The sequence below is a fragment of the Chenopodium album genome, chromosome 7 (genome assembly GCF_948465745.1).
Source record: "Chenopodium album chromosome 7, dcCheAlbu1.1, whole genome shotgun sequence".
In the NCBI taxonomy this organism is placed as follows: domain Eukaryota; kingdom Viridiplantae; phylum Streptophyta; class Magnoliopsida; order Caryophyllales; family Amaranthaceae; genus Chenopodium; species Chenopodium album.
In genome coordinates, this window is record NC_137840.1 from 4,017,487 (window position 1) to 4,044,579 (window position 27,093).

General features: G+C 41.1%; 1 protein-coding gene and 1 long non-coding RNA gene across 2 annotated transcripts; one reads left to right on the forward strand and one right to left on the reverse strand.

Moving 5' to 3' along the window:
- Positions 1-752: 752 nt before the first annotated feature.
- Positions 753-25,206, reverse strand: LOC145640810 (uncharacterized). Its single transcript, XR_014114974.1, has 3 exons — positions 24,924-25,206; positions 11,269-11,420; positions 753-859 (listed from the first exon to the last, which is right to left on the reverse strand). It is a non-coding gene; the product is annotated as an uncharacterized LOC145640810 (long non-coding RNA).
- LOC145640809 (high mobility group B protein 9-like) lies at positions 8,057-10,488 on the forward strand. Its single transcript, XM_081692046.1, has 5 exons — positions 8,057-8,389; positions 8,741-8,819; positions 8,912-9,077; positions 9,667-10,067; positions 10,175-10,488. Exons 1-5 carry the CDS (start codon positions 8,256-8,258, stop codon positions 10,277-10,279), a joined length of 885 nt encoding a protein of 294 aa, XP_081548172.1. The 5' UTR covers positions 8,057-8,255; the 3' UTR covers positions 10,280-10,488.
- Positions 25,207-27,093: the final 1,887 nt, after the last annotated feature.

Here is a 27,093-nt window from a genome sequence, read left to right on the forward strand (position 1 = left end):
CCCGAACACAACCACGAATATCACAACAACCGAACACATCCACGAATTTTGCTTATCTTGCCCTCAGGGGGGTACGCGCAACGCGCGTGCTCCAATGACTAGTGTAGATAAAAAAGAATTATATATAATAAACATTGTGTTGAGGTAGGTGAACAAAATTTCTAGGCACCAAAAATCGAAACTAGAACTACTTAGGAACAACACATTTATTCAGTTCGCATTATTATTCTAATTAACACATGCATCGTGTGCATATAGGGCTATGTACTATTTGTCTATTCATGAATTTAGGCATACCTATCCAGATGCCTAATCTTCATTTAATAAATGTGTCATATTTAGTTATTTACTGTTCGAAAATGTTCGGGTTGGGGAGCTTCAAAGCTAACACATGATGGCAAATTGTTTCTATTTCTTTTCATTCAATGTTTTTTTTTTTTTTTTTTTTTGACAAGACGAGCTAAGAAATAAAAAAAACAAAAGAAAGAAAAAAAAAACTAGAAGGACCATAACAACACACGACGTTGACGAGCTTGAGATGCCAACCAATGAGCTGCGGCCACCCACTGACGAGGAACTTTCCGAACTTCGCAGAATAAAAACCGAGTAAGGATAACCTTTATATCCTGAAGCAACCATAAGCAAGAGATATCCTGACATCTCTTATTTGTAAGGAAAGTTAACAAAGTTGAGCAATCTGTGTAGATAAGCAAACGCCTAAAACCACGACGATCAGCCACCTTAAGAGCCCACAAACAGGTCTGCAACTCAGACTGAAAAGTCGAGGACGAAGTGAAGGCTCTACAACCACCACCAAGTACAATGTCTGAATCCGAAGATCTAAAAATCCAACCTGCCCCTGCAGTATGGTCATGAAGAGTATAAGCACCATCAAACACAAGGCAGATATCAGCATTGAATCCGATGAGCCTTGTAAAAGACATGACGAAGAAACATGATGTCGAAGGGCAGTAGAAGCCATCCCCAATGATCGAATAGCAGACTTAAAATCCTCAGCCGCAAGACTATGAGAAACCCATTCTTGCATTATATGACAAACAAAATTAGAAGAAATAACAGCCTGACGAAAGATTTTGTGATTGCGAGCAATCAAAATGCCCCAAAGAAAAGAGACTAAGTTGACCAAAGTTTCCCAAGACTTATTTCGTCGTAAATCCAAAACTATCTCAACAAACCAAGCAGAGAAAGTAATGTCTCGACGAACTTGAAGCGACGCAATAAGAGGAGCAATCACCCAGACTTCCCAAACCAAAGGACAATCTCTAAAAAGATGTTCAACCGATTCGTGATTTCCCAGACAAAGAACACAAGTGGTATCCACTGGAATCCCGTGTTGTTGTAATATACCAGTGAGAGGTAATGCATTATTAAGAAGCTTCCAGCAGAACAGATGCAGCTTTGGCAAGAGGGGCAAGCTCCAGAAAACCTTCCATCATGAAGAAGGGAAGGCTGAAACCCCAGCAGAGTAGTCTGGATTTCTTAACAACATAGCGTAGGCTGATTTAGTAGAAAATACCCCGTCCTTTGAATATTTCCAGTAAACGAAATCGTCCATTGGTCTACTCGGACGTTCTAAAGCCAAAATACGGCTAGCTGTTCAGGAATCAAACAACTGATAAACCCGAGAAGTATCCCACGCGTATGAACGCGGATTAATGATAGAAGAAACATGAGACGGAAGAGGCGTCTCACAATTACCTCGAAATGAAATTGAGTCCCCAGGAACCCAAGAATCTTGAAGAATGCGGACCTGAGAACCCGAACCAACTTTCCAAGAAACACCCTTAGTCAGAACCAACTTTTCATTCAATGTTCATATAAAATGATGTGGGCAATGGATCTCTGTTTTTACTTTTTAGGTAGGTGAGAGAAAGTTATTTATAAATATTGTTACTGATATTATTATTATTATTATTATTATTATTATTATTATTATTATTATTTGGACTATGTGATGGGTGTAAGGAATGATTAAAAAAAATTTCAAATATAATGAATAAAGTAGTTGATTATAGTATATCCCTTCAAAAAAAAAAAAAAAAAAATAGTTGATTATATTATATCATTTGAAAAATCTCTAAGAAGATAGGACTATAAGAGTACCTGAGTACTCTTTTGTTTCAAATTGAATTTTAACACTTAACCTTTTCATTCATGTGTGTCAATTTATTTAACTATGAATACTATCATCTCTAAGACATACTATAATTATGTATATGTCAAATTTATTAATACAGTAGTTGATATTTTAAAAATGCATATGTTTGAGATGAATACAATCTCTAAGACGTACTATAATTATGTATATGTTAAATTTATTAATACATTAGTTGATATTTTAAAAATGCATATGTTTGAGATGAATACAACAAGATCTTTTGTAACAATATTTTACCTTATCTTTAAATCACACATGATGGCCAAACTAGAGCTTATGAATAATGTTGCCAAAATCCAATGTGTAACCATTATTTGGATATAGAGGGAGTACACACTTAGGTTTATTTTTACAAAACAGGACTAATTTTTACACATAACAAACCATGCTTTTCCCTCCATTTATAATGTACTATTTTTTTTGGCAACACTTTTAGAGTTTAAAGTTCTCTAGTATTCCGCACCAGAGACATGTCATACCAAATTATACGATTAATATCATTCAAATTAAACTTGAATTGTACTTGAATGACTTGGTTTTAACAGTAATCAAAATTAATACTCTATAATTAACATGATTCAGACCACAAATTTATGTGATTACAATTGATTTATCATAGTTGCTGATCTATAGTTGAACATAATAACACGCGATTTGTATCAAACCCGATTTAAAGGAGTGTTTGTCACCTCCAAGTATGAAATCAAAACATAACTATCAGTTGGTACAAAAAAGCTCAAATATAGGCATTACCTTTACACTAACAAACCATTTTCTCCCCTTAAAAACAGAAAAAAGAAAGATACACAAACAAACACAAATACTATTTCGTTCTGTAACTAATGAGTAAACATAGAGCATGTGATGTTATCATACTACTCTTAAGTTTGGAGTTATCAATGGGACTCTTCCTCTTTGAGTTTGCTCACAATAAAATTCCATCTATAAATATCTCAAGGATCTTCTTTCGGATTCATCAAATCATTTGTGTAACACGTACAAATTAAACTAGCTAGTACGGTGTAAACGTTGTTGCAACCTTAGTTGCCCTACACAAAATAAATTTTGCCAAATTAAATATCTACAACCGATCAATTTATGATGGCTAGCTCAACCATGCTGACTAAAAAGGCGGTATGCCTAATCTTCATAACCATGATAGTGGTTGCACCTCATGCCGCGCAAGCCTTTTCATGTGGGCAGGTGGTAACAATGCTTATGCCATGCCTCAATTACTTGAAAAAAGGTGGATCCATCCCAGCGAATTGCTGTGGAGGGGTTAAGAACTTGGCTAACTTGGCTAAGACTAGGCCTGATCGCCAGGCAGCTTGTAAGTGCATCAAACCCGCCGCTAAGTCCTATGGGATCAACTATGACCTTGCTAACAAGCTCCCTAAGGCGTGTGGTGTCAATTACAAGATCAACATCAGCCCCGATATTGATTGCAATAAGTATGTATTACTATACTACTCGATCTTAGCTTGTCTAGACAATAAAATTCACTCAATATAATTACTTGGATTTTGAGTTTATGGTAAAAAAAAACTTGAACAAACATAATTGATACAGTATGATAGAGTATATAACATATTCTTAGAGATTAACCATTAGATTAAACTTTTACGGTTGATATGGTCCGGTAACAATAATACTACGTATTTAGTCTTCAATAATTATTCAATTGATATTTTGTAAAAATACATAATTGTGTCAATGATTTGCAGGGTGACGTTGTTCTGAAGCTGAAGGTGACTAGCATGCAAGACCTAGTAAGATCATTTCGTGGAATAAAGAGTCAAGCTTTAAATATGGAATATCTAGAATAAAGTTTATGTATATCTATCTTTGAAATTACTGGAAAATCATGAAGAGTACCAATGAGTATCGATCATTTATTATTTGGAAGCCTATACTTTTCCAATGTAATACATAAATAAAATTATGATATACGAAGTATGTTGTTGCATACGATCCTATGTGCTAGCTAGAATATCTAGTCTATGCTATTGTATATATATAAGGCCAGATATAGATAGATATGCATAGAATTGTTGAGAAGACACAATTAAGACACAAATTCAACGGTAGAATTAGGTACAAGCTAGGCTGCACAAGCCTATGTGTTGTGTCAATGATTCCATGCTTAATGGGTTGAACCTAGAATGCACAAAATTATAAGATAGATATACATAAAATTTGGTTTTGACCGATTTTGGTTACTTCGTATCTGGGCTTTATTACCTTATAAATTACAAAGTATATCTTTTCTAGTCTGTGGGTTAATATAAATACTCTTGAGTTCCGCAACAATCATTAATTGAGTGATTATTCAGAAAACTGAGAGTCTTGTGTTTATTTCTCATTTGTGAATTCTAGGACTGATAACATTAGAAATCCTAGAGACAATAAATCTGTTTTCAAGATTAGTCTTAAAGTTGTTCTGAACCAGTAATATGTATTCCACAAGTTCATTAAAAACCATTAATCTCGTCTGCCCGTGGACGGCTGCATTCTTGGTGAACCACGTAAATTTGTGTCTATTTCTCTTATTAATTTTACATTCAATATTTGTTCTTCCTTGCATCCATTATAATATAACTAATATGGACTTGGGCTATCCCCGAGTCATCACATGGGACTAGAATTGCACTAGTAGAAAAATTGCATTTGGCACCGGTTCAAACCCGGCCTAAGGCACCGGTTTGAACCGGTGCCAATGTGGGGGGTGCCAAAAAGGGGTATAAAAAGGCACCGGTTCAAACCGGTGCCAAAACTTTAAATTGGCACCGGTTAACCGGTGCCAAAAAGTGCCTACAAAATTTAATTCACCACTTTTGGCACCGGTTAACCGGTGCCAAAAGTGCCAAAAAATTATTATTTTTTTCTTAAAAATTAAATAAACTACAATTAAATGAAAATACACAATATAAATCGAACATCACAACATATAAATCAAATCTGTTCAATATATATATAATAAAAAAAAAAATTACAGTATAGATCAATAAAAAAAATTACAACATATAAATCAAAAAAAAAAAAAATTGCAACATATGAATCAAAAAATAAAAATGCAATATAAATCAAAATAAAAATTTACAACTTTACAATAAAAAAAAACCCACACAATATCTAAATCAATATACTTGCATCTTGATTCTTCAATTTAAGATCTAAGTACCTGCACCAATTAAAACAACCAAAATAAATTGATTAAAAAGATTTAATTAAGCTGCAAAAATTTTTTTTTAAAAAAAATCCAGAAAAACGAAAAAATAAAAAAGAAAAGCAGTTGAAAAGAAAAAAAACACCCAAACATCTGTTAAAAAGAAAATCGAAAAATAAAAATATTAAAAAAAAAACCCAGAAAAAAAATCGAATAAAATCAAAATCAAAATCGAAAATCATAAAAAAAAAATAAAAAAAAAACCCAGAAAATAAATATAATTAAATTCGATTAAAAAAACCCCAGAAAATAAATATAAAAAAATTAAAATCCAGAAAATAAATTAAAAAACTCCAGTATTCGAAACCCAGAAAACAAAAAATTTAAAATCGAAAAAAAAAATTGAAATCTGGAAAAAAAAACCCAGAGATCGAAAAACAAAAATGAAATCAAAAATAAAATAAACCCAGAGATCCAAAATCAAAAATGAAAATTGAAAAAAAAACCCAATTAGAAGAGAATTGAAATGGGAAAAAACCCAAAAACCCAAAAACCGCATGCATTAACCCAAAATAATCAATTATTTTAACAGAAAATTAACCCAGAAATCGAAATTGAAATTGAAAAACAAAATCAAAATCGAATAAAACACAATAAAAAAAAAATCGAAAAGAAAAACCCAGAAATAGAAAAAAAAAACAAAATCGAAAAAAGAATTAAAAAAAACCCAGAAATCGAAATTGAAAAAATCAAAATCGAAAAAAAAACTATTAAATTCGAATTATAAAAAACCAGAAATCGGAATAAACAATCAAAAATCGAAATAATTGAAAAAAAAAAATTGAAATCGAAAAACCCAGAAATTGATTGAAATGGAAAAAAAAAAACAAGAAATCGATTGAAAAACCTCAAAATCGCTGTTGCATATTGTTGTCTTCGATTTGTTGGTGGTTTTCGAGTGAGTATAGAAAGGAGGAGGTAGGAGATCCAGAAAGATAAAGAGGCGAAAGAGGAGGAGAGGATAGGAGAGAGAAAGAGAAGAGGAGAGAGAAAGAAAACGACCTAATGAATTAGCTAGGGTTTGGGGGTAGTTTATAAGGGCGGTTTTTTTTTTTAATATTTAAATGACCCGGTTCGAAAAGGCACCGGTTCAAACCGGTGCTCTTTTTATTTTTGGCACCGGTTTGGGTTGAACCGGTGCCTTTTCCCTTTTTTTAAAAACCCGCCCAATTTTGGGCCGATTTTTGGCACCGGTTTGGGCTGAACCGGTGCCATATGGGGGGTGCCAAATGCAATTTTTCTACTAGTGTTGAGATCATGCGAGAACCAAGGTGAATAATAGGAATTAGGAACCAATCTAAGCCTTTAATCACGCTACATCTGACAGCTCACATCTCACCCGTATTCATTAATGACATTTTTGTAATTTTGCGAATTTTTAAACTATATATTTCCCAACTTTTTTTTTAACTTTTAAGGGAATTTCATTTACTTTATGACTGATGATTTCATTTATTTTTACTAACTTTTCATTTACTTTTTAGAAATGAAACTAAAAATCACTTTGTAAAGTTGAATTATTACAAAAATGTCATTAATGACACGGGATGTATGTCGACCGCCCGATTAACATGATCTAAGACCCTAGATTAATTCCTAGTTCTTATTATAGCCTTGGTTCTCATTATAACTTGGTTATGTATAGAACCAAGTTATAATGAGAACCAAGACTAAAATAAGAACTGGGAACTAATTTAGGCCCTTAGATCATGTTAATCAGACGACTCACATGTTTCCCGTGTCATTAATGACATTTTTGTAATATTTTAACTTTATAACGTAGTTTCCGGTTTCATTCCTCAAAAGTAAATGAAAATTTAGTAAATGTAAATGAAATCAGTCTTAAAGTAAATGAAATTGCCTTAAAAATTTGAAAACAGTGAAATTATGAGAATGCTATTAATGAGAGCGGGTGCAATGTGAGCCATTAGATGGAGTGTGATCAATGGCTGAGATTAGTTCCCAGTTTCTATTATTCACCTTGATTCTCACATGATCTCACCTTGGTTTTCACAGAGGTTTTTCAGTGCGGCAAGCCACATAGTGCGGCAGGGGTTACTTGTATTCTAGTGTTACTCGTATGAGTTACTTGTAGGGTGTTACTTGTATTATGAAGTTACTTGTATGGGTTACTTGTATCGTGGAGTTACTTGTATTCTGAGTAACTCATACAAGTAACCCCATACCAAACCAGTAGCAACCTACAAGTAATCCCTGACCAAAACCAGTAACACCCATACAAGTAACTCTAGAATACAAGTAACACCTACAGGTAATCTCTGACAAAACCAGTAACACCTTACAGTATCCCCTGACTAAAACCAGTAATACCCATACAAGTATCCCCAGAATACAAGTTACCCCAGAATACAAGTAACACCTACAAGTAACCCTTGACAAAACCAGTAACACCCTATAAGTAACCCCTGCCGCATCACATAGCTAGCCGCATACAAAAATTTGTAAAAGATAAATATTATCCAATGAGTTATGTGTGTATGTATACTGTTTAGTGCAAGGCCTCACGGGCCAGTAAGACCCAAGGATATCTTGAGCTATCATTGGATTGCACCGGATTAATAGTTTTTGATAACTATGCTCTTAAAGAGGAAGAATTGCCAAATTTTTGTAATTGTAAACCGTTGACACCAACTACATATGCCATTTATATTTATGACTACTTATTTCCTTAAATTATATTTGGGGTCAGAAAATTTCCTCATTGTCTTAATCACTATCTTATCTAGAAACCAAGTAACCACCTTGTTCATTTACACTACTTCGTACACTCAAAAGTCCAACTATTACCATAAATTAAATAATTCAATAATTATTTTCCGGTGAAAACCAATGATACAAGCGTCGGAAAAAGAGAATTACAACTACCCTTCTCCACTTGCTACTCATGAAGAAGTTATCAGCCAACCTCAGCTCTTCTTTGATACACTCAAAAGTCTCCATTCTATGTTGGGCACCAAATTCACGTACGCCATCTAAAATATCTATAATATATCATATTATCGATTGTAGAATCTAATTTACGTAACTCTAAATTTTTATCTTACTTTTACTCGTTTAATAATTGATTTATCACGAAAATTATAAGGTTATAATATTTTTAATTGTGTTATTTAAATTTTTATTTTATTTTTACTCGTTTAATAATTGATTTATCACGAAAATTATAAGGTTATAATATATATTTTTTTATTGTGTTATCTAAATTTTTAAATTACTTTTACAGAATTGATTTATCACGAAAATTATAAGTTGTAATGTTTTTTTTTTTTTTTTTTTTTTTTAATTTTTTTATTTATTGTGTTATCTACCAAAAGGGTACCAGTAATTGGAAGAAGGGAGCTAGATTTGCATGTGTTATATGTTGAAGTTACTAAGAGAGGTGGCTATATTAAGGTTGATAATACATGTTTAACCCCATTTTTTTTCTTTTACTTTTTTATTTTACTAATTAAAATTTAATGTTACGGAATTTTGTGTAATTATAGGTTGTTTCAGAGAAGAAATGGAGGGAAATAAGTTCAGTTTTCAAGTTTTCTGCCACTGCCACAAGTGCTTCATCTGTGCTAAAAAAGCATTACCTTGGCCTTCTTTACCAGTATGAGCAACTTTACTTCTTTAATGTACAAAGCCCTGTATCCTCAACTTCACCAGGTACCGCGCCTAATTGTTTCAACTTAGCGTTGTATACACCTTAAACTGTTTACTCTTATTGTTCGGAATTTATAGTCGCATATATTGTTTTAGGAAATCCTCGAAAGGTGCTTCCTTAAACAATAATAGATTATGATAAACTTTATTCCAATATGAAGTATGTCAAATGATCTTCTGATAAAATCATGTCATATCCTTAATAATTAAATATTAAAATAATCCAACTATTGTATGAGGACAAAGAGAGCAATTATTAGATTAGCTTGTAAAATTTGACTCCTACCTCTGCAGATCCATGCCCATTTGGTCCTATTACTAGTGATAATCATAAGAAAGTTACACCCAAAAGAGTTCAAAGTCCACTTGATAGAGATATTTATCTTTGTCACTATTTCCTTAGTACATGCTGTGAAAATTAACTTTGTACAACTAAACTGAGTTTAGGTAAGGGTCAATAAGTTTTGGTAAGGTCTAATAAGTACTGATAATAAAAATTAAATCAAGGTAAAAAGAATGAAGTACATATCGACAGAATACTGTCATTCTCCTATTGTCCTGCTAGTAGTAAAAAGTTTCTTGTATTTTCCAGATTCTAGTCCCTTGAGCATTCCAGCAGTAGGAACAATTCATGGGAAATTCGACTGCGGGTATTTAGTCTCTGTCAGACTAGGACAGGAACTGCTGAGTGGAGTGATTTACCATCCTGTAGATAAGCAATGCCCTTCCTCCTCTCCAGCTGATGATCTTAGCATGGCAATCATCCCTTACGATCCCAATAAGCAACCTCGCCAGGTACCAGGAAAGAGAAGGCGTAAGAGGAAGCGATGGGGTGGAGATCCCAGCCACCCAAAACCCAACAGAAGTGGCTACAATTTCTTCTTTTCGGAGAAGCATTCAGTCCTCAAATCCCTTTATCCTAATAGTCGAGAGAGGGAGTTTACTAAAATGATAGGAGAATCATGGAACAATCTTAACTCTGAAGAAAGAAAGGTTAGTCGATTATTGAAGCATATGGCCTTATCATATGGCTCTTAAGTCTTAATATAGAAGATTGTGATTGATTTACGAAATTTGCTTTGATATTTGTTCAAGTGCAGGTGTATCAGAATATAGGGGAAAGGGATAAGGAAAGATATAAAAGAGAACTCCAGGAATACAACGCCAAGTTAGCTGCAATGAAAGGCAACACGAACAAGTCATAATCTACTGACTGACTGGAAGAAATTGCTATATTACTTGCAGAACACAATACTTGTTAGAGCTAGTGTACCTAATCCTAATGCTTAAATATGGAGTATATAAACTGGCTGATAATGCAAATTACCTTTCATGTTATTGCAGAAGCTCTAAGAAGATTGAACAAGGTTAGGAGTCTATATTTACCTCATATGTTATTGGAGTGATTTCCTCATGTCCGATACCCAGAAGTAAATCATATTTCAATTACTGCCTTGGCTGCTATATGAACCCAAAATCTGTGGGCAAATATATCCAGAAACAATCATTTGTCAAATTAGAAAGCCATATGCCGTCATGAACTCAACAACAGTATAATTCGAAAAATTCATTAAATAATAACATCTGAAACGGAAAAATTCATCAGATGATAAAATTCGAAAACATAATTTATTTATTTATAATCCCAAACCGAACAAAAGAGTGATAATCAGGTGACTATGTGAGGACTTGAGTTGGCTTAGGTGTTGGGATCATTCTTGGGAATGGATAAAATATCTAATGACCCTGCATTATTAATTTTACCCTTTAATCAAACTCAATATGAGCCCATTAAACATTCGACTGCTGCTTGATCAAGGAAAACTTGGGGAGAAAAGAGAAATGAGAGTAAACGATAACTATGGCATTCCATGTTTTTCAAAGGAAAATGATTTTCCTTTTTCACCATTAGAAAAATGGTTTTTCTCCCCTTTAAAAAAAAAGAGGAAAATGAAAAGGCAATGGAAAATCAACTTTCTTTAAAACAAACGGAGCCTTGGATAAATGTGAGATCTTTATCAGTTTATTATGTCCATGATGTAATATCACGATCACATGTACTCTTTTGGTATGTCTAGATTAGTCACATATCTCTAAACATACTCAAACACAATCTAGTTAATTAACCTGACGAATGCAAGTAAATTTGCTATTGACTGAATGAGTAGTTAACAAATTAAACTATTGAACTTACCACACATGATTTTGCCCATCTTCATCTTGAAGTACCCATCCATCATCACCCCAATCAGCTCCCAAGAATTGTTAATAAGCCAGTACGGTACTCCATTTTTGACCCCATATATATCCAACAGCAAGAACAGCATGGTTCACATCCTGCCAAAGCTGCAAACCAAACAAGAAAAGAACAGCGAGCGAGTCAGTGAGACATCATGGGAATATGTGAATGTAAAATCAAACATATTCACGTCTCAAAGTAGTGTTTTAAGTAATACATTGATTAGCCTTCTATATCATATTTTCCTTCCTTCTTGCTTTTCGTTACTGATAATTTCCCTACTATTAAGTATCAATCCAAAAAAGTTTATTTGTTCCTTTTTTTCCATTTTTGCAATACATACTGTTTGGGTCCAATTTAGTCCAATTGGGCCTAATCATTAAATGATCCAATTAAAAGCCCAAGGTCAAGGTTCAACTCTCCTATTGTGCTTAAGTCAAGATCAGTCCACGAGACATGTCAATTGGGCCACGGCCCACATTCTCCATATGCGCAAAGGTATAAAAGCCATCAATATGACATTTGTACACAACACAACAAAGCCTCAAGCAATTAATTCTCTTGCATAGCTTTCTCTCTCTACACATTGTACTGACTTTAGCATCGGAGGGGCCTTCCTCGGCAACACCCCCGAGGCTAGTTTACGTGTGTTTGCTGTGCAGGAAACCTTCGGCCCAACATCACTTGGACCGAATCCAGTCTTCACCACTTCAGCGGGTCTTCGGCAAGGTCCCATTGTTTTCACCCGAAACAATTTGGCGCCGTCTGTGGGGAAGACTTTCAAAAATCTTTAAGCCAAATCTCTAATCAAAATCATCTTGCAATCATCTTAGCAGCAATGGCTAAGAACCGCAAGAGCAAAAGCCTCCGGCAAGGAGCAGGCGAAAAGCCTAAAACTCCTACACCATCACCCTCACCGGACCGGAACTCCCCCAAGGGTGCCAGTTCGGGAGGAGGATCATATAGGGAGGATTCCCTTTCTCCCGTAATTCACAACTCTCATCATAGGCCGAGTCCCTCTCGGTCTAGCAGAGGTCAGTCCGATCATAGGACTCATTCCGTGCCCCAAAGCCAACCATCGACCGTCCGCTCTCATTCCCACACTCAGCCGAGGACCCCTTTGACGGGGCCCAGCTCGGAGGAGGTGGCGAGAGCGCTGGCAGTGCTCATGGAGGCAATGAGGGCACAAAATATGCCTCCACCTCGCGATCGAACTCCTCCGCATACCCGGCATTAGCGGAGGAAGCTAGACCATGATGGTGGGAAACCTCCTTCCTTCCGGGAACTGGAAAAGTGGGAAGAGGACACCTGGAGAACTGAAAGAGAGAGGAAAAAGAACCCTCAATTTTTCAGAGGATCCTCAACCTCTCGACCAGAAACGCATAAGAGCAGCAGCTCAGCTTCTCGGCCAGAATCTGCTCGCCGAGAGCAACCTGAGACTGTTCGCCGAAGCGTTCTCGACCGACTCGGCGGCAAGGAACCGAGCGTGCACAGTCGCCTCTCGTTCCCTGCAGCCGAGGCCCAAACTTCCCAGCCAGGGACGAAAACCACTCCTACCTCTCTAAGAGGGCGGAGCGCGGTCCCTTCGGCCAGGAACAAGGGCAAGGCCGTTATGCTACCCACCAGTTCCCCATTCGAGCAATGGATACTGGAAGAGCACGTTCCCACGGTTAAAATACCGTCGCACATCACATATGATGGGACTTCGGATCCGAAGGACCACATTGCCTCGTATGAGGCTCACATGCATCTTTGCCCCAGGTCCGAAGCGACTTGGTGCAAATATTTTCCAACCACTCTCAAGGGGGTCGCGCAAGCATGGATCTCCAAGGGAGTGAAACAAGGCTCTATAACAGGGTGGGACGATCTGTCCTCCAAGTTTAGGAGCAAGTTTTCCACGGCAAACCGCCGAGAGAAGACTACTGCAGAACTCATGGGTCTGCAACAGGGGGAGGCCGAAAGCCTCCGAGACTATCTGACCCGTTTCAGCAACGAGTCATCCAGCGTCTCTCAGCTGGACCAGGGGCTAGCCGTTTTTGCAATGCAGAATGGCCTTCAGCCGGGGAAGTTCCTAGACTTCATGGTCATGCATACCCCGCAGACCTTGGAGGAAGCTCTGAATGCCTCGGATAAGTTCATCCGAGCCGAAGAGTGGAACAAAACAAAAACCCAACCTCAATCTGGGGGAGGGAAGCAAAAACAAACACCCTTGTCTCAAGGCCAAGGCCAGAGGACAAAGGGAAAGGCCAAGGCCTCGGAACAATCTTCGGCCAACGAGCCGAAGAAGGAAAAATCTGCCTCACACACAGGTAGATACGAGTCCTACACTCCGCTCTCTCTTCCACGCGCCAAAATTTACAACGTGACGAAGGAAGAGCAGAGTTACCGAAAGCCGAGACCACTCCCAGAGTGGTATCAGCGAAAAAATAAAAATCAGTGGTGCGAGTTCCACGAATCTCCGGGACATAACACTGAGGAGTGTATCCAGCTGAAGGACCAGATCGAAGACATGGTCCGGAAGGGATACTTGAAAAAATACATCGCGGATCACCGCGAGAAAAAGGAGGCCGAGAAGTCAGCAAAGGACTCTCGGCAAGACCTCGACTTCCCCCGGAAGAACAGTAAAAATGCGGAGGGAAAATTCTCTCCGATCAATGTTATCTCGGGAGGAATATGCTCTCGGAGGGAACACAAGCGACACCTTAGGGCTCTGACCCACCAGGTGAACAACGCTGACATTCAGCCTCCCCAGTCGCCGGTGCCGAACATGACGTTCACAGCCGCCGACTGCCGGGGGGTAACGTTCCCTCACGAGGATCCGTTGGTGATCATCGCCACGGTGGCCAACCACGACGTCAGCAAAGTCCTTGTTGACGGTGGCAGCGGAGCAAACATTCTGTTCCGAAAGGCCTACAATCAAATCAAGCTGAAGCCTAAGCACCTTACGCCAGTACCCTACCCGGTATCCGGATTCAATGGGGCTTCAACTTACCCAGATGGGAAGGTGACACTTCCTGTCACCATCGGCTGCGATGAAGCAGCCAGGAATGTCATGACTGAATTTTTGGTCATTGACGCTCCTTCAGTGTACAATGTGATTTTGGGGAGACCCATAATTCACGAGATCCAAGGGGTCGTCTCAACTTATCATCAGCTGATGATTTACGTCTCAGACGCCGGCTTCCCCGAAAGGATCCAGGGCAGCCAAAAGGACGCCCGAAGGTGCAACTACCTCAAGCCATCCACTAGTCGCCCAGATGACGACGACAGGGATGAGGAGGAGAAAGAAAAAGAAAAAGAGCCAAGCACAAAAAAGCCGAAAGGCCTAAGCGCTTCGGCCCAAGGTTCTGTGCCCAGAGAAAAAGGGCCAGAAAGGGAAAAGGCTAGCTCTTCATCTGAGCCGAAAGACTTAGAGAGCCAGCCGAAGAACAAAAAGTCTGGGACGCCGGCTGACATAGACAGCAGGCCAGATTGTGAAGAGTCCAGTCCATCAGCAATGGACATGGACCAGCAGACTGAAACGGTCGAGTTGACCGAAGGAGACGCTGAGAAATGTGTAACAATCGGGATGGACCTTGATCCGAACACCCGTTGTGAACTTATTCAGCTCCTTCGGGACAACAGAGATGTGTTTGCTTTCTCGGCAGCTGATATGCCCGGGATAAGTCCAAACCTCATCTCCCATAAGCTTAACGTCGACCCAACGTGTCGACCAGTTAAGCAAAAGAAGCGGAGTTACTCTGCAAATAAGAACCGAGACATCGCAGCCGAGGTCAAAAAGTTGCTGGAGGCAGGCTTCATCGAGCCTTGTCAATATCCAGAATGGCTGGCAAACGTGGTGATGGTTCAGAAGGTCAATGGTACCTGGAGGATGTGCGTTGACTTCACGGACCTAAATAAGGCTTGTCCGAAGGATTTCTATCCCTTGCCGAGGATCGATCAGCTAGTCGATTCGACAAGTGGCCATGCCTTGCTTAGTTTCATGGACGCATTCTCGGGGTATCATCAGATCTTCATGCACCCCGACGATCGAGCAAAGACGGCATTCGTCACGAACGCCGGGGTGTACAATTATAAAATGATGCCCTTCGGATTGAAAAATGCGGGGCAACCTATCAAAGGCTGGTGGATCAAGTTTTCGCCGATCAAAAGGGCCGAAACATGGAAGTCTATGTTGACGATTCGATTGTCAAAAGCAAAAATTCTGAGGACCATGTTAAGGACCTGGCTGAAACCTTCGCCACCTTAAGAAAGCATCAAATGAAGCTGAATCCGAAGAAGTGTGTCTTCGGCGTGAAGTCAGGGAAATTCCTTGGGTTCATGGTCAGCAAGAGGGGGATTGATGCCAATCCCTCCAAAGTCAAAGCAGCGCTCGACCTTCCTGAGCCGAAAACAAAGCGGGATGTTCAGCGGCTCACCGGAAGAATGGCAGCCCTCTCGAGGTTCATTTCCAGAGCTTCGGATAAGGGGTTACCTTTCTTCAAAGCCCTGAAACTCCCGAAAACAAAAGAGCTCGTTTGGGAGGAAGAGCAAAAAGAAGCCTTCAAGCAGCTTCGGGAGCATCTGGCTCAACTCCCAACGCTGGCTAGCCCAGCAGAGGGAGAAACTTTGTATCTGTATGTGGCCGTTAGCCCAACCACCATCAGTGCAGTGCTGCTGAAGGAAGAAAGCAAAATTCAGCAACCGATCTATTTCGTCAGTCACACCCTGACGGATGCCGAGACTCGCTACCCTCTACTCGAGAAAGTCGCTTTTGCGGTAGTGGTAGCTGCTCGGAAGCTGAGGCCCTATTTTGATTGCCATCAGATAGTGGTCTTAACTGATCAGCCGCTGGAAAAAGTTCTCGGCAAAGTTGAAAAATCTGGTAGGCTGGCCAAGTGGGCTTTCGAGCTCACCGAATTCAGCATCAGCTACCAGTCGAGGGCTGCCATAAAGGCTCAAGCTCTAGCGGATTTCTTGGCCGAATGCTCGTACCAAGAGACGCTAGATAATGAAAGGAAAGTCTGGACCGTGTTTACGGATGGATCCTCCACCGTAAATGGTTCGGGGGCAGGGGTAGTGATAACCTCTCCCGAAGGCAAATCCTTTGAGTATGCACTAAAATTTTCTTTTAAGGCTTCGAACAACGAAGCTGAATATGAGGCAGCAATCGCTGGCCTAGAGCTGTGCATCTCCCTGGAAGCCGAGCATGTCTGCCTGAAAACAGACTCTCAGCTAGTTGCATATCAGATCAGTGGCAGCTACGAGGCCAAAGAGCCCTCCATGATAGCCTATCTTGCCAAGATCAAATCAGTCATTGCAAAGCTGAGAACTTTTGAGGTTCAACTGATCCCAAGGGGTCAGAATACTCAGGCCGATGCACTCTCCAAACTTGCCAGCTCAACTCTCACTGAGCTGAACAGATCTGTATATGTGGAAGTGCGTCGAGAAAGAAGTGTCGACGAAGCACCTGAAGTGTGCTGCGCTGACCCAGAGCCTAGCTGGATGGACCCCATCCTAGCTTTCAAGCTTCGGGGAGAGATTCCCGAAGATAGAATTTTGGCCTCCAAGCTGAAGAGAACCAGCTCAAGGTTCATCGTCTTCAGGGGGGAGCTTCTGAAAAAATCCTTCTCAGCCCCATTGCTGAAATGCGTGGGACCAACAGATGCAGATTATATCCTACGGGAGATTCACCTCGGCATCTGCGGGAACCACATCGGGGGAAGGACCTTAGCCCACAAGGCATTGAGGGCCGGATATTACTGGCCCACCATGATCTCAGATGCTAAGGAGCTGGTTCGGAAATGCGAAAAATGTCAAAAATTCGCACCAGTTATCCATCAGCCAGCTAGGGATCTTCAGCCGATCCTTAATCCACTCCCGTTTGCCCAATGGGGACTGGATATACTGGGACCATTTCCAGATGCTATGTACCAGAAAAAATGGCTGATAGTCGGTGTTGACTACTTCAGTAAATGGATCGAGGCCGAAGCAGCCTCGAACATTACAGAGCAAACTGTCAGAAAATTTATCTGGCAGAATATCATCACTCGTTTCGGCATCCCGAGAGTATTTGTCTTCGATCATGGGAGGCAATTCGATAACTTACCGCTGAAGTGGTATACAGATCAGTTCGGCATCAAACTGGCATATTCAGCGGTATGCCACCCGCAAAGTAACGGACAAGCCGAAGCTGCAAATAAACAGATCCTAAATGCCCTCAAGAAGAGGGTGGAAGATCAAAAGTCCAAGTGGCTGGAGGAGCTCCCAGGAACCCTTTGGTCCCTACGGACAACTGAAAAAGAGGCAACGGGCTATTCACCTTTTGAACTGGTGTATGGTGCCGAAGCCGTCCTTCCAGTGGAAATTGGCTCTGAGAGTTTACGAGTGCACCATTTCTCGGCTGAGAATGAGCAACTGATGAAGGAATCTCTCGATTTCCTCGACGAAGTAAGAGACTCAGCCCGAGACAGAATGGCTGCTTATAAGCAGAGAATCAGCAAATTTTACAACCGAAGGGTCCATGCAAGGCCCCTCAAAATTGGAGACCTTGTCCTTCGGAATGCTGCTGCAGTTCAGAAAGGCCGAGTCCATGGGAAACTCTCAGCTACATGGGAAGGGCCCTACGAAATCTGTGATGAGCTTCAGCCAGGGACATACCAACTTCGGCAGTTGGATGGAACTGAGTTGAAAAATCACTGGAACGCTGATGTACTGAAGAAATATCATGTGTAAACCCTTCGGGGCAGAACAATCTTTGTAAGTACATTTTGAATTAATGAAAGGCCTTGGAGCCACCATTTATGTAAATATTTGCAACTTTTTATTCTTTCAAAGTTTTCTTTGTTCTATCTACTCTTTAAGGGTTTTTATTCAGCCCCGTCTGAAACCTTCGCCTCCGGGTAACTGGGTTTCGGATTGCTGACAAACCCGTCTTTTTAAAGAACACTGGTCTTCCAGCTGAAGTCAAGCTTCAGTAAGACTTGTTCTCCAAAGACATGAGTCCATGGACAAGTCTGGGATATTGCCTTAACTGAGCCTCGTATCCCAGAAAACCATTATCCGAAACATTGCCTTCAGTTGGCTCTGTGTTTCGGATATCCATATTTAAAGATAGACAGAAAATCAAGGATACCAGCAAGTGTTGGAAATTTTTTATTCAGCCCTGTCTGAAACCTTCGCCTCCGGGTAACTGGGTTTCGGATTGCTGACAAACTCGTCTTTTTAAAGAACTCCGGTCTTTCAGCTGAAGTCAAACTTCAGTAAGACTTGTTCTCTAAAGACTTGTTCTTCAGTCTGGGATATTGCCTTAACTGAGCCTTGTATCCCAGAAAGCCATTATCCGAAGCATTGCCTTCAGTTGGCCTTGTGTTTCGGATATCCATTTTTAAAAGATAGAAAAACAAAACCCAGCTCAGTAATCCAAAGACTTGAATCTTTAGATTTCTGGGGGGGGGGCAAGAGGCACTACCAGTGCAAGTTTATGTTCAGCAGAATTCTTCATGCCGGAAGCTTTGTGCTTAGCAAATTTTTGCGAAAATTTCTCAAGCTCGGAAACAGTAAAGCATTCAAAATAAGACAAAGCAATTGAAGAAAGGAACATCAGATTAATGACTCATGCTCAAAAAGTGAGTTACAAGTTCAAATAAATTAAAGACTATATCGGCAGCCGCCCACAAGCGGAAAATAACAGCTGCCGAAATACGTACAGAGACAAAAATAAACTGTTTGTACGACAAGGCAAGCTGAAGCAAAAAACAAGGCAAAAAATTCAGAAAGCGGCAAGTCTAAAGTTGAGCGCGCGATGAACCGCAAGATTCTGAAGACGACTGCCCGAGTTCCTATGCTTCAGCCCGAGGATCAGACTGATCAGCGTCGTTGGGCCCCATGGTGGCCTCAGCCCCAGCAGCAGAAGAGGCGGGCTTTGCACCATGCTGAGCCTCCCTTTCCCTCTGTTCAGCCTCCAACTCCTTTCTCTCAGCTTCTTCTTCGGCTTCCTCAGCCTTAAGGATTTCAGCTTCGATTGGAGTTGCATACTTCATGTGAGGGTCTTCGGGATCCTGGACCCACTCAGCACATTTGGACCAGTCGAGCTTCGGCTCAGCATGTAGGCAGACTCTCCGACACACTCTAAACCCGTTTCTAAAACCCATTTCATACTCTTCTTGGGTGTAGATGCAGACCTTGAGTAGAGCCTCAGCATCAGCCAGCTTCTTCTTCGTCTCCTCCAAGTCTTCCTTGGATTTCTTTAGCTCATCAGCGAGCTTGGAGGAAGACTCTTTCTGCTCGTTCAGCTCCTGCTGAACTTGGGAAGCCTCGGTCTGAGCTTGGGTCAACTTATCTTCCCTGGCCTTCAGCTGATCCTCAGCCTCTTGGAGCTTAGATAGTTGAGCTTCAGCGGCAGTAGCAGCTTCGGAGAGTTGGACATTCCGAGCCTGGAGCACCTCTTCAGCAGCCATTCTGCTGGCTTCAAGAGCTTCCAACTTCTGCTGCACTTCAGCTTGTGCAGCAGTTCCTTCTTGGATTCGGCTCCCAATGGCAGCTTTGAATTTGGAAATATCCACTCCCATGTGCTCCTGAAGGAATTTTTCCCCTTCCATCAGCGGGGGGAAAACTTCCTTCTCCATAGCATCGCAGAAGGTCTGAAGGGCTTCAGCAGCTTTCTTCTCATACTCTTCACCCTTCTGCTGCTTCTCTTCAGCCGCTGCTTGCTTCAGCTTGGCAAGCTTTAGCTCCTCCTCAGCTACCTTCTTGTCATACTCAGCAGCGTCAACCCTATCTTGTAGGGTATCTATCAGCTCTACAGTAAGAGTCTAATTGTGCACAAACTGGAAACAGGGGCACAAGTCAGCAAAAAAAAAAAAAAAAAAAAAAAAAATTTTGAAGAGCTGAATTGAAAAAGAGATAAAGGCAAGGAAGGAGAATCACCTGCATCATCAGCAGTTGGTTAGACCTGGCTGGGTCTGGAACTGATCTGCTGGATTCGCCCATCCCAGCAGTGGCCTTCAGCGACCAGATCCTTGCCCTATCTACTTCGGACATGCCAGCAAAGTTGCCGAAGTAGGCTGCAGCACCTTCTCGGTTCTGACCCCATATGAGGTCCCAGATGTGATCTGGGATTGGCATTCGGGGGGCCGAGAAACCCATTTCTCCAGACTGCAGCGTCTGGAAGGAAGGGAAGGTTGACGATGGAGCTTCTTGAGTGTTAGATGGCACGGCATCCCCCTTCTTCTCAGCAGAGTCAATTATTATGACCTCCGCTTCTTCTTCAGGTGTGAGGACGAAAGCCTCAACCTCTCTTGCAATGTCGGCTGTGAAACCCTCAGCATTGGGCATCACAGCATCCTCATCTCTGTGCTCAGCAGCACTCTCTTGAACTTCCTCTTGAACCCCTCCCTTAGGATCGGGAGTTTTCTGATCCACCTCCATCTCGGGAGGTGGCGGAGGGGTCCTCGGAGGTGATTGAGCCGGCGGCCGGGGAACCCTCGGCGATCCACCGCCTTCCTCAGGTTCCCTTATCTCGATGCCGATGGTCATCGGCCTCCTCTGAAAGTCATGTGGGCCGATGATGGCCATTCTTCGTCGCCTTTTTTGAAGCGGCTGCTCATCCATGTCTGAGTCTTCAGACTCTTCTTGTACCTGGTCTTCGGGACGAGCAGGGGCTTTACCCTCTCTCTGTCTATTACTCTCCTCGGACTGTAAAAGACAAGGGGGGACGAAGAGTATGAGTAACAACAAAGAAAGCAACAGCAAAGCTGAAAAGCTAAGTCTAAAGAACTCACCGAAGTCTTCAGCAAAGCCTCGTCTTCTTCAGCTGCCCTAGCTGCAGCTTCTTCTTCAGCAGCCCTGGAAGACCCTACTCCTCCTTCACAAGCTTCAATAACCCGTGCAACCTCTTCGGCTGTACGGGCAGCTTCAGCTTCTTCGTCTAGCAGCTGAAACCAGGGATCCCTCTTCTTCCACCAAGGCTTCTGCTTCTGATATAGAGCAACAACCTCAATTTGGAAATGGGTAGAGTCTAGATGGACTTCCCTATGCTTCGATTCAGTGATAGAAGGGGCCCGATCAATTACAACTCGTTCTCGGTTGACGCCGAGACGATCGTAGTTAATGCCGACGTTGGTCTCGTCCCGCTCTGAAAAAAGAAGAGGGAAAAGATTAGTTCAGCTGGGTTGGCATAGCAGAGAAGTGCGAAGCAAAAACAGAGAAAAAGATATAATTAAAAGGCCTCGACCCCAGCCGAAGAAGCTTACCATCCCTAAACTTTCGGCTGAGGCCGACAACTGCTAACATGTTCTCTTGGAAGACATAATGTGTATCGGGGAGCCAAGTCTCCGGGATATGCTGCATTCGACCGCTGCCCCCCGGGTTCGGCCGCTTGCCGAAGATGTTCTGTTGATTAAGGTTCGGATCTGAACCGTCACCTTCGGGGGGACCCAAGCTTCCCATGTCGGGATCAGGCTCGGCAAGATACCTGGGAGCGCTGAAGACGCAAGGGTGGTCCGGATCTGTGGGCGCCCTAACCCAGATCCATTGACCTCTCCAGTCCTTATCTGAAGAGTCATTCGGCCACATGGTTAACTACTGGGGCCGAGACTCAATCCGGTACCACCCAGAGCCGTGATGTCCGTGCCCACTTTGAATATTCGGCACTAGCCGATGGAGCTTTTTGAAGCAGTGCAGGTTCGGCACATACCTGAAGAACTTGCAGACCCATAAGTATGTCATCACCCTTCGGATGCTAATGGGAGTTAGCTGACATAGGGAGATATTATAATGGATCAACAGGTCTCCGACGAATATGTCCAAAGGGAACCTCAGCCCATACTGAAGTTGTCTCGTATACACCCCCACATATCCCGGGGGTGGACGATGGATTCTATCGGATGCCACAGGCATTCGGCACCAATACCCATCAGCTTCAAGGATGCCGTAATGCAACTCAATCTGCTCGGCAAAACGATACTGTTCAGCATTCTCTACCCACCACGAGTAGGGGCGGTTCTTTATCATAGCCGAAGCTACTTCAGCATCCCCCCACTCCGAAAACCCAGGGAGGATATCCCAAAGGATGGCGGGAACTTCATCGTCCCGCCCAGAAACGCTCGGCCCCTCCGTTCCCTGAGGAGGAGCCGAAGAAATGGGAGTCGCCCTAATCCCTTCAGCAGGGTCAGACTCTGTTCTCTGTCCATTCCAGGTCCCAGTCCTGTTCCTAGGATCGGGAATCGGCCTTGCCCTTCTTGGAGCACGGGCCCTACCTCTAACTCCTCTCGCCATGGATGAGTCTCGCCATGGATGAGTTTCGAAGAAATGGGAGTCGCCCTAATCCCTTCAGCAGGGTCAGACTCTGTTCTCTGTCCATTCCAGGTCCCAGTCCTGTTCCTAGGATCGGGAATCGGCCTTGCCCTTCTTGGAGCACGGGCCCTACCTCTAACTCCTCTCGCCATGGATGAGTTTCGAAGAAAAAAGGGGGAAAGAGTTCAAATTCGAAGAAAAATAAACTAAAATCAAAGGGAATTACCTTAATCTGAAGCGAAAGTTGCCGATTTACGAATTGGTAGGGACGAATCTCAGTTTCTAAGCTTAATGCTCGGGGAATTTGCGAAGTTTTGACGCGGGTTCTTGGGTTTTCTCGAGAATTCTGGGTTTGTGTTGGTGAAGAAGTGAGGAGAGATGACGCGCCTCTGATTATATCTCCAGAAATGGGAATTCTGGGAGTCCGCGCTTCAATTTCTCTTAAACACCCCACTAAGTAACCGTTAAACACACGACCTCGTGATTAAACCGCCCATTATTCGTCCAACTTCCGCAATTGTTCACCTAACCGTTGTTATTTCATTAATTACGGTTTAAATCCAAATTTCTTGGATTAATTAAACCATTTACTTCCCTCCTTTTCTGATTAATCAAACCCGACCCATCATCCTTCCAAATCGGGTCTGGGGGGCAAGTTGTTTGGGTCCAATTTAGTCCAATTGGGCCTAGTCATTAAATGATCCAATTAAAAGCCCAAGGTCAAGGTTCAACTCTCCTATTGTGCTAAAGTCAAGATCAGTCCACGAGACATGTCAATTGGGCCACGGCCCACATTCTCCATATGCGCAAAGGTATAAAAGCCATCAATATGACATTTGTACACAACACAACAAAGCCTCAAGCAATTAATTCTCTTGCATAGCTTTCTCTCTCTACACATTGTACTGACTTTAGCATCGGAGGGGCCTTCCTCGGCAACACCCCCGAGGCTAGTTTACGTGTGTTTGCTGTGCAGGAAACCTTCGGCCCAACATCACTTGGACCGAATCCAGTCTTCACCACTTCAGCGGGTCTTCGGCAAGGCCCCATTGTTTTCACCCGAAACACATACAAAACAGAACCATATATAAAAGTTTTAACAACTAACGACGGGCTGTCAACTGGTGATAAATTGAGAATGTAGCACCTAACTTATCTGTCACTAGAGCTGTCAATTCGGGTAAACGGGTCGGGTTTGAGTCGGGTTAGTGTGAGTCGGGTCATCTCGGGTCGGGTCAATACGGGTTAATGTCATAACATATGCGGGTCGGGTTCGGGTTGGGTCATGCTTGAGTCGGGTCACGTCGGGTCATACATCTTGTTTAGGTCGGGTTACATTCGGGTCAGGTGAAAAATAAGTCGGGTTAACTTCGGGTCTTTACGGGATTAAACGAGTTAGGGTTGTTCTTGGGTTCGAGTCGGGTTCAGTTCAAGTCAGTTATTTACGGGTTATAATCAGGTCGGGTCATTCTCGGGTTCAAGTCGGGTTCAGTTTAAGTCAATAATTTGTGGGTTATAATCAAGTCGGGTCATTCTCGGGTTCTAGTCGAGTTCGGTCCAAGTCAATAATTTGCGGAAAACATGTTTCGTCCCTGAAATTTGTCCCTAAAAACATGTTGTGAAATTAACTTCTTAAAATTCAAAGTGAAATATTGAAGGAATAGAGTTAGGATTCAATTTTCGTTCCAATACCAACATGAGATAACGACCTATACATATTGATTCGATAACAAGTCGGGTTGAATTTGGGTCGGGTCAATAACAAGTCGGGTTGATTCGGGTCGGGTTTGTAACAGGTCGGGTTGAAATTTGAGTCGGGTTTGTAGCAGGTCGGGTTAAATTCGAGTCGGGTTAAGAACAGGTCGGGTTGAATTCGGATCAGGTTAGGAACAGGTCGGGTTGAATTCGGGTTTTGACGGGTTAAAACGAGTTTGGGTCAATTTCGGTTCAGGTCGGGTTCGGTTCAGGTGAATAATTTACGGGTTACATTCGGATCGGGTCGTCTCTAGGTAGGTTAATTTTCGGGTTTGGGTCTCAAATACTCGGGTCAACTTGGGTCTAGGGTTGGTTTCAGGTCGGGTTCGGGTCACCATTTTTTTCGGGTTTAGACGGGTCGGTTAATAGGTCGTGTTAGGGTCGGTATTTCGGGTCGGGTTAGCTTTTGATAGCCTATCACCCCTCCTCTTAAAAAAAACAAAATAGAAGATATAAATAAAAAAAACAAATATGTTGAAAGGACCAAACATGTTCATCCATGAGCTATACGAAGTAAAAAATTTGTTCATCTCTTAAATGATTGCAGGGATGTGTAATTATGCATCAATCTGGAAACTTACCATAGGTATGCTGCCACAAGTTGTGCTTGAGTAAACTCCCTTCTTATAGAATCTGAATCCATCAACAACCTCAAATGCCACACTCGCCGGACGGACAAATGCCACAGCATCTATGAGTTCATCCTCAGATCCCTGCATTCATGCTTAGAAATACATGAAACAAATTTCTGCATTAGCTTTGATACATCAAGATCTTATAATCATGCCTGCAGGACCTAAATTAGTTAGTTTAAATGCAGCTACCAGCATTTCCTCAAAAAAAAAAAATGCAGCTACCAGCATTTCAATTACAAATTCCAAGGCTCAATATTTGCAGACAGTCTTTGACAGGTTGAGAGGCAACACCAATTATACATATTCCACTTTACGAGAATCCATCATATAGATTTTTGGTACAAATTTACAAAGTATTGACAATAATCACTATGATAGGGTCATAGCTAAGTAGTGATAACACCACCTTCTCCTGCGCATCACATTCAGGTTTCTGACTACCAAAAAACCTGCAAATCATCTAAATTGGACACAGTTGGGTTTCCTTTAAACATCTCTATCTCTCAATAATCATTACAATTCTATCTGCATGGCAGTGACTGGGAGATCATATATATCACAAGGACGAGTACATGGTAATTAAAATGATAAAAGGCTTTTATTGCTGTCAAGTTACTGTGTGTGGTATGTGGTTTCCTAGCTATTATGGTTTTTAAATCCATGATTAGTTGCAAATCAAAGAGTAAAGGGTGTGAACCACAATTTCTCACAAAATGAAAGCACCAGCGAAAGAAAATACAGTCTAAGCCATGAAAGAGAACATACCCTGGAATTTAATCTGAATACTTGCTTGAGGATTGAGGAACCCGAATATGATTGCCCGAACTGAAAACATAGAGCTCATTGTCAAAACAGATATTAACATTATCTGGACTATAGAAAATAAATAATCCAGCTAATCACCTCCAATCACAATGAAAATCATAAGATTAAAAAACTTCTGCAAAGTCCATCCATGCTCAGGCGCTCTCAGCCCAATCCTTATATACTGAACCTGCAAATTGCAAAATTGTAATTTAGGACAAACCCAGACAAGTAAATGGCAAGGATCCAGTGAATAATTAAATAGAGCTTCTATTGGTCTATTAAGACATAGAAGCTTGCATTTCACTTGGAAACACAGCAAATCAAACATTGGATTTCGAGTTTAAATAAAAATGGAAGCATGTACTCAAGCTGAATTGCTCAAATGCTCAATCTTTAGCCTCCTCAACATACATAAAGACAGTGTAATACAAGCAATTTTGTTTGGCAATAAAAAAAAAACAGCAAGATGACTCAACAATCCAACATTTTTCTCTCTTTCTCACATCCTTCCTCCCCTTTCTTTAATAACAGAAGATTATGTGTCACACTAAATGAAAACCATAAAAAACCTCAATAATACCACAACCTCTTCAAGAACAACAACATGAACGTACTTATAACACAAAATGCAAGAAAAACACTACTGACAGCACATCATTCATCAAGCACTCTCTACATAATATTTACAATGCATCAATAACTCAGTAAATCTATTGGTCAATAATTGTATATGATAGTTATACGTGCAAATTTCACAAGTACAATAATTATAATTTTAATCTTATAAATTCAAATGAGGAAAATTCCAAAACAAAGATCATGGGTAAAAGATCTAACCTTTTAGGGGCAATAATGATAAATGATTATCCTCATTTACAATTTCCTTTTCTGATCAAATCAAAAACCATTTCGTGATTTCAGCAACTTTTCGGATAAAAAATTCGGTTCATAATTAATTACAAAACCCAGAATCTTAATTAGGAAAGTTCATTCCCAAACACAAACAAACTCAGAAAACAAAATCTTACCTTCAAAAGGCAATATTAAGGTGTAACCATCATCAAGAGATAAAAATAATCATCTAGTAACATAATAAGAGTTGAATCTTCATATGATACTCAAACTTCTAAACAGTAATCTAATTATATAAAGCAAAATGCAAGAATCTTTAGTAATAATATAACAAGAGTAGACTCTTTAAAGCTACAGAGGAGCAATAAATCGTTGAATGTAAATCTAGAAACCCATAAAAACAAGAGTTGAATATAGCAACATTAAAATGTTTGCAGAATAGTATCAAAGCTCAGCA